This window comes from Pollachius pollachius, assembly GCF_949987615.1.
Source record: "Pollachius pollachius genome assembly, chromosome: 2".
Classification (NCBI taxonomy): Eukaryota; Metazoa; Chordata; class Actinopteri; order Gadiformes; family Gadidae; genus Pollachius; species Pollachius pollachius.
The window spans coordinates 4,310,918-4,319,644 of NC_136935.1; the positions used below are offsets into that span (position 1 = coordinate 4,310,918).

The 8,727-nt window shown below is 47.6% G+C and overlaps 1 protein-coding gene across 1 annotated transcript in view; it reads left to right on the forward strand.

Annotated features, from left to right (window-relative positions):
- The window catches only part of itga9 (integrin, alpha 9), a 56,568-nt gene extending 52,541 nt beyond the window's left edge, over positions 1 to 4,027 (forward strand). Inside the window, 2 exon segments of the mRNA XM_079729032.1 lie at positions 291 to 410; positions 1,658 to 4,027. Coding sequence (XP_079585158.1) covers positions 291 to 410; positions 1,658 to 1,756 — 219 coding nt within the window. The 3' untranslated portion in view covers positions 1,757 to 4,027.
- The last annotated feature ends 4,700 nt before the right edge of the window (positions 4,028 to 8,727 follow it).

Genomic DNA, 8,727 nt, shown 5'->3' on the forward strand with positions numbered 1-8,727 from the left:
GAAAGAGTAGTTTCACTTTGTTAACCCGTGATGAGCAATGACCCTTGCCTCGTCTTGTCTTCCATCCACCAAAAGAGCCAATAGTATTCCTTTTGTGCACATGTATGTGTGCTCATGTGGATGTGCTTTTTTGAGTATTTGTGTGTGCTCTTGCTTACCTGCGTGTGTGTGTGTGTGTGTGTGTGTGTGTGTGTGTGTGTGTGTCTGCGCCTATGTGTGTGTGTGTGTGTGTGTCTGCGCCTGTGTGTGTGTGTGTGTGTGTGTGTTCCTACGGGGTGACACCCTTCCAGCTGCTGTTCGAGGCCCTCCACAGCCAGGAGCCCCGAGGGTACGTCGTGGGCTGGATCATCGCCATCAGCCTACTGGTTGGGATCCTCATCTTCCTGTTGTTAGCGGTGCTGCTCTGGAAGGTAAGCACACCCACAGACACCAGCGTCTCATTCATACTCGTGAATACTCGCTCGCAGTTCACCCACCTCTGCTATACTCATTGTATGGTGGAATGATACTAATCGGTCACCAAACGAATGGCGCTTTTACCATATTTAGGCTACGTTTACATGACGACGGTTTGTCGTTTTTACCCGCAAGCGTCCTCGTGCAAACGGGGCCTTGCTATGTATTCGTTTAGCCGATGCTTTTATAGACAGCGCCTGATTTCAAGTAGACGTTGATAACAGGGCAGCTGATTGCTCAAGGACGCCTGAAGGACATTGGGGAATCGTACCCAGAACCTTTGACCTGGCAGCGCCACACTACACTTCATTTGTTTAGTTCATTTCATAAAGAACTGGCTTCAGCCAGAGAACCTCACGTGTCAATGAAAAGAATCACAGGGGTCCCGCGAGCTGACCTCGGCCCATTGTACCGCGGGGTTGAAACAGTACGATGTGGGGTCAGTCCCTCTTTAATAAACCATGCAGAGAACAAAGCCCCAGCCGTCATGTACCCCACACCACTCACATGAAAGCACAATGTGTGAGGAGAATTGCAATTACATTAATGTCCTGAGGCCGTTAGCACTGGACCCCCTTCTCTTTTTTCCCTGCTTTGTTTTACTCCTTTATTTTCCACTGGGAATACCAGAGCTAAACCTTGGAATGTTGGTCCTGGGCTATGTCCCCCCCACACCCCCTTACCCTCCTTCTCTCTGGGCCTTGCCAAAATAAACGCGCCTTACAAGCGAAGCACATGTCCTGTATTGCTGTTTTCAGGAAATGCCTGAGGAGAGCCATGGGTGGGATTCTCTTTGTTATCAAGAAACTGGTGTTACTGGCGTGGCTGCGGTGCTGATGGATGAATGGAGTTGTCTGACTGACATTTGTGTCCTCAGTGCACTGTTGCTTCATCTTCAGCCTCTAATGCCCCTTTGCTCTTCCCACCTCCACTACCCCTCACCCTGTGGTGAAATTCTTGTGTTACACTGTTTTTTAGTATTTGTTTTTTGGAAAGACGCCGGGAATCCATAAAAAAAAACATAACAAATAGCCATTGGTTTTCTATCACAGTTTTTTATGAATATCTTCCTCAAAAAAAGAAGCAACAAACAAACAGTCTCCAAAGGTGGGACCAGCAGGGCAGGGCGCGGCCGACTGGACGTCTGTTGACCCCTGAGCACCAACGCCGCCTCTCTCTCTGTGTGTCTCCTTCCCCACAGATGGGCTTCTTCCGCAGGCGCTATCGGGATATCATCGAGGCGGAGAAGAACAGGAAGGACAGCGACGAGAGCTGGGACTGGATGGACAAGGACCACTGAGAGTGCAAATTTGGGGGTGGCGGGGGGGGAGGACAAAGTGAGTGAGGGCGGGGTGGTGGCGTCACCGAACTGACCCCATGTGGCACCACGTCAACCCATACCCCCCCCCCCCCCCCCCCCCCCCCAGCCCAGACAATCCAGTGGGGATCACACACCCCTTTCAGTCTTCCATATGTGGAAGAGAGAACTCAAATATTCTCCATATTTTCTGGAGACCTGCTATTTTTCCGCTGGGGGGCCGGTGTCCAGGAAACAGACATTGGTGAGACGGCCGTGTGTTGTCACCAGAGACAGAGACCAGCCACCCTAACCCTAACCCTAACCCTACGGAAGGTAACGCCCGGGCCTGCCCCATGAAGCTGACGATGGAGGATGACATCCTTCTGGGGTTGTTGGAATGTGACACATACTATTGGACAACAGAACCCTCAGGGCAGTGTTAAATAGCACATTTATTTTTATATATATAAGATACCAAATTTGGCCTTCGAGAACGATTGGGGAAGGGAGGAGGGGGTTGTATCTTCCAATGATTATCATACTGAATCTGAATCTAGCATATGTTTAAAAGCACTGATGTATGATAGGGGTTAGTTGTGTTGTTGAATCCATAGTTTATCTTTTGCGAGCCAAATGATAGGCTGTGAATGATGTATGATTGGTCAGTTTGTATATCCAGCGCTGGCTGCAAGCCAAAGATTGTATCTTCTCTGTACTATTCCTGGTTCCACATTAACGCTTACCTATTGATCTCCTTTTCCCCTACGCAGAAACAAAAAGGCAATATCTTTGAATGGTTTGTGACCTCCCAATACAAGCATTCCTTTCCATTGGAGTTGGGCTCTTGACTTGGGTTTGTGTTAGTGATATTCGAAGGAATTACCATTTGGCAAAAGAGGCCCAAAATGAACACAATAAAAGCCATGGCTTCCAGCAGTGTTTGTATACCGCAGAAAATAACTTTCAAATTACGATGGACAAAGAAAAAGGACAAAATAAAATGCGGCTCTTGCATGGAATTGTTGCAGCACTGGTACTTGAATCCAACAACAAACCTGTCGCTGGTAAACAAACTCTGAACCCTTTGCAGACTAAACAACATGTGATTCGTTGCTCTTTGGAGTTTGCGTTAAACGTTTGATGATGTTGGTCTAGTCAGAAGAATCTGCTTGATTGTGTTTTTGTGGTATACACATGGCTGTACTCGAGCAGTTTAAACGTTCGGTGACATAATACTGTTTAGTGTTAGAAGAATCTTAAGGCTTATAGAGAGAAATGTGAGATACTTCCAAGTCCCCTTTGGCATGATGAAAGTCTGGGAGGGAAGTCTACCTACATTTAAAGAGGCCCCCCTGGCATGAGTGATCCCCTAAAAATAGGTGGGAATGTGCTCCACTCCATCACTAAACACAAGCTAGTGCTCTCTGCCCCATGGGAAACACTCATTTTTAAGTCAACAATTCGGAATGTTAGCGCCCTGAAATTCTGCCACCGTTAAAACTGAGCAAGACACACGTGAACCCGTGTTGAACACTGCATGCTCTGAAGTGTCCTTTCAAATGTTGGGGTTACATCCAGTGTTTATGAATGTGTAGTCAATGGAGTCATAGTCATGTTGTTAGAGCAAAAGATGACGTTGCCTGTCCATTGTTGTAAAAGAGAATCCCCGGCCCATGGTGTTTTGTTCAACTGTAACATTTCCAAATATAATCTTTTATTTTGTTATGTTTGTTTCAGGGATATTGCAGGATTACATTAAACCCTTTAATAGAACAAGGGGTTTAGTTTATTTCTTCCAAGGTGCCCTGGAGCCAGATTTTGAATGTGCAATGCCAAAGAACAAGATTAAGTATATTTTAATGTGTTTCCTTGGAGTGACAAAATTATGTAGCACTCACCAAACTTTAGTGCTAAAAAAAGACACTTTATACTCCACCTTTTTTGATGGCTTGGAACCCTATTACGCTGCAAGGATTATGTTATTGACTGGGAACACGTAGGCCTACTTTCATTTCAACCCTTCACTATATTCCACTGGCATGGCGTATACTGTGCACATTCATGTCTTCCCTCTGCACCCTGTTATTGTCATCTCTGTACGTGTTGGCAGAAAATACACTTGACTTTTGATTTTTGTTCTCGTTTTTTTTTTTTTTTTACTGTGATTGTTCGATTTTTTTTTGTTTGTATGTATGTTGTCACCATCATCACATATGTATTGCTTTTGGAGTTTTGATTATACTACTGTCACTGAAAATCATTTGCATTAGAGTGTGCTTTATATTTTGATGTTTAAACTTTAAAGATGTATATTTATCTCGTGATAAATGTTACAATGGAATTGCGTGGCGTGCTGGTGAAGTTATTGGGAGAGATTTCATTTCTGGCGTCCTCTGCTCTTATTGTGGTGTACAGTGCCCTCTGCTGGAAAACCTCTTTTCCGACGGTGGACTGTAGGGAGGCCTAATCCTATAGGATCAAAAGCTGAAAGAAAAACAATGCAAACAATTCCACTCAGATTCCACGAATACAATGTACTTGGACGAACATGTGCACTAGCCTACACTCTGTTTATAATTGTTGTGTTGCGTGGATTAGAAACGGTCCCATTCTTCAAATGCTTCCTGTCTATTCGACAGCTTCAGTTTACATTTTAAGTTATAAATATAAGTAACGTCAGGCTATGCCACAAGTTATATTCCACATGGTCATATGATATGCTGTATGCATGTTGGTCATCTGGTTGCTATGAAACACTGAGGTCAATTTCCATTGCAGGCAAATGCATTATTCATTCATGTCAGGGAACCGGCCTACAAACAAACAAGAATACATCAATAGGCGCCAACAACAACGGTACTTTGTCTAACCGCGTGGGTTTGACTTGGGACCTTCCATGGCGTCCTTACTGGATCACGGCCTGATTAAGACCGCGGCGGTGGAGCAGGTGGTGGCTCCCATCGCCGGTCACCTGTGTCTGCTGGTGCTTTTATGCGAGAACGCCAAGGATCCCGAACAGTTCCTCCACCTGGAAGGGGCTGCCCGGGCCGTGGCCAAAGCCACCGAAGACTTGGCCTCGGTAGCCTCCAGGTATGTGGGGGTTTTCTAGGGAACAGGAAATAAATGGAAGCACACATTACGCACTCACGCACGCTTCCGATGCCAATAACACGTTGTGTTAGCCGTTTTTAGTAGGGCTTCCATGTTCTCGTGTGCTAGATGACACATGTCCGATAGGGTCTGCATGATCAGATGTACACCTGGTTTGGGTTATTCCTAGGCTGATGAATGAGACCGAGGATGAAGTCACAAGGATGGAGATGTCTGCGCTGCTGGAGCCAGTGACTGTGTCTGGACAGCATGTGTTGCTGGTTTCCCAGAAGCTCAGCATTCAGCGCGGTTTGCCCGAGCACAGGGAAGAACTCATCACAGCCACGCAAAACGTCATGCTGGGAGTGGTCAAAGTACAGTAGCATTGACTTTATACCCAAATGTAATAAATATGTTTGATATGTACATTTGAAAGATAAACATCTACAGGTGGAAAATGAATGTCCTATAGCTATAGCTGCAGTTTATAGTTGCTGTTTTTGGCAGCGTTAAATATGGGTTGGCCGTCTACATGAACATGTGTAACGTCTGAAGCTTTTGCGCAATAAAAGCTGTAAATCACCGCCGCTCTGTTTTGGTCAAGCCATCATCGGAGCTTTGTCAATGACTATAACATGATAGTAGTCTGGCTTTTCCATCGCTCCTTAAAGTTTATTCTGAAGTTTATTTATTATTCCAAGCTTTTAAGTTTTCCCGGAGATAAATATTTATATGTGTGTTTCTCTCTCTCTTTAAACCTTGGGAAAAATGTATACGTTTTGTGCAAACAATTTCAAGTGTGCTGCAAAAATATATTGAAGGAGTTACAAAGCGGCAACTGTGGTTCAACTTCTCTCGCAGGTTCTATTAGTCAGCGATGACGCCACCGTGAGGACGATAGTGGTCGCTGCAGCCCAGGTGTTGGAGTGTCTCTCCCAGCTGGGATGCTCCCTGGATACCATGACCCTGCTCAAATCGTTCCAGGAGTTTTCCGATGCTCTAATTCTCCTGAAGGGCCTCATAGTCGAGAGGGCAAAGTCATTACAGGATCCCAGACAGGCCCAGAGTCTGCTGGACTCATTGGGGACCTTGAGCAAGTGCATCTCCATGCTGCAGACCGCTATGCTCGCCACCATCAAACACCCCAGCAACGAGCAGGCACAGGCAGCCAAAGCGTACATCCTCGACAAGGTGGAGAGCTCCGTAAAGGACATCGTGGACACCCTCCATAGCAGGTGTGACCCGGGATCCTACGGCCCTTGTGGGTTTTACACCGGAAGGCGCAACAGTCTGATGAAGTTGCTCGACACCTTCTCCATTCACGTGTTCAGAAGCAATGGATTGGACAGCATGGTGCGTGATATTGTGTTCCACTGTATGCTAGTGGCAAACCCGTCTCGCAGCAGCTTACAGCGGAGAGTAGTCAGTCACTGTCAACACATTCTACAGTTCTGGTCGGAAATAATAGCCATATCCAAACTGTCGGTGGATCCGGACAGCCCTTGGCACCATATCGAGAATGTGTCTATTTTATTAAAAGAGCAATTAGAAATGCTTGACGAAGACTTGATGGCCACTGTCCTTTATCAAGTGTTGGATGCATTTCTTTCAGTATCTGACTTATTTGAAGAACTTGGGAATGTGAGGCAAATCCTGGATGTGGACTCCCCAACCGAGATGAACCTGGACTTGCTCCAGCCACTCCTTGAGGACTTCGTAGCGTACACGGACAGACTTATACAAGTGTCTCATTTCGTATCGGCAATGGCGTTTGATGCAAAGAGTATGGAGAACGTGGAAAGCTCCTGTCTCTCTCTAACCAGACTCCGCGCTTGGATTGCCACCTTTTCTCTGGAGCTGGGAGATGATCCACAGCAAGCGGTCCACAGACTGCGGGAACTCTGCGAGAGATGGGAGGAGGAGAGCAGTCAGCTGCTAGAGGCTCTCAGTGATGTGCTGGATGTACGGGAGTTCACCAGCGTCGCCATCGATGAGCTGGTGAACGACCGCCGTGGATGTGATGAGGCATACAAAGAGCAGCACTATCAGATGTTCGCGGAGAATGCGAACCACTTCAACTCTCACCTGATACAGGTGGTGGACTCTGTGAAGCGGCACTTGGACAGGAGTGACAACCCCATCTACAGGAACGGACTCCTGGTCTTGCTGAAGCAGGTACGAACGGCCCAGGCCAAAGTGGAGGGATCCGTCAGAGAAATGTTGGCTGGGCCTGGCCTAAACGTGGAGGTGTATCCGTACTTTTCTGATCATGTTACCACAGCACTTCAGCAGGTCAAAGTGCTCAGAGAGGGACTGGATGGCCAGCAGCATCCTCATCTCCTCAGCCCGCTCCGAGAGGATGTCCGCATGGAGCAGGAAGTCTCGCCTCCTTCTTCCCCTGAGCCTGAAGAAGAACATCTGGATGGAAAAGTTCATGGCAATGACGATCCCTTCAGCATTGGATTCCGCTCCTCTCCTCTGTATAGACAGTCTGAAACGGAAACCGTAGGAGAGCCAACAGGGGAAACTGTAGAAACGATAGCGTATCATAAATATGACAGGGTGGATTTGACGGTGCCAGCTGTCTCTGAGAAGCCAAACCTAATCCACAGGCTCGGGGATTTTGATCTACTGCCCCTCCTGTATGAAGTGGTGACTGTGACCAAAGGGAGAGATGTGACAGGCCTCAACCTGGTATGCACCGCTGTCCTGGAGCTGTCAAACTGTTACGTTCAAGCAGCGAAGGACGCCTCCTGTATCGTTGATGCAATCGACTCCCAGTCATTAGATGGCTTCAGGGCAGATCTCGTATCCCTCACACCACTGCTCGTCCAGACAGCGCAGGAGACCGCTATGAGCTCAGCTATGACCACGGAGGCTGTTTATAAGCACAGCGCACAGTTTTCGGACCTGATCAACAACATGCGCAAGTTGCTACTGCCGGTGGCCGGTTCCTGGTACCACGCCATTCAGGCCCTGGTTCGTGACACCGCACACAACATGGCCGCCAGAGCCACCGAGCAACTCTCGGAGGTGATCAGTTTATCCGCTGATGTCGTCCAACTGCTCACGCGGTCCGACGTCACACCTCAAGGTTCAGAGAGTTTTACTGTGTTACACAGCAAGTTGAACAAGGCCCAGAACAACACCAGGCTCCTGGCAGAACTCTCCGGTGCACTGAAAGGTTCATTTGATCAACTGGAGGGGCCGTGCATACTGTGGGCTCTATCGATGCAGATTCTGTTGAAGTCTCTTGATAAGATCTTGGGCCCGTCGAGTGCAGTGAGTCAACTGACGGTCCAAAAGAAGCTATCAACAATGTCTGAAAACTCACTACGGATCCAGGAGGCCGCGAGGCTAACCAGTCAAGTTTGTAAAAGTGCCCACAAGGCTAAAGAGTTCACTGAAATCAAGGAGGAACTCAAAACACTCACCGAGAACTACCTACAGGTGGCGGAGGATTTCAGCCTTGTGCAAAGTGTTGTGCAGCTAACCAAGTCTGAGTTCTTCCAAAGAGGTCTTCTGATTAAACTTAGAGTCTTGTGTGGCCAGCTTGATAAAACAAACAAGGACTACGTTAACACGATTCAAAATATCGTCAACGCTGCTGAAACGGCCGCCAAGCACGTATCGGAGGAGAAGACACCAGAAGAGGCAGAGCAGCAATTTGAAGCCGCAGTAGAGGAAATTGTTGAAAACATAAATTCTGCCACCAAAATGGTGGAAGACTGCCTGAACTACGTGCGTGACCCACGTGCTCGCAGCAACCTGCGGTCAATCAACGACCACCTGTCTTTCCAGATCTCCGACATAGTGAGCCGGGCCCGGCTGATCGTGGAGACGCGTTTTGTCTCTGACAGCCTCAGCCTTGAGGTTCAGAT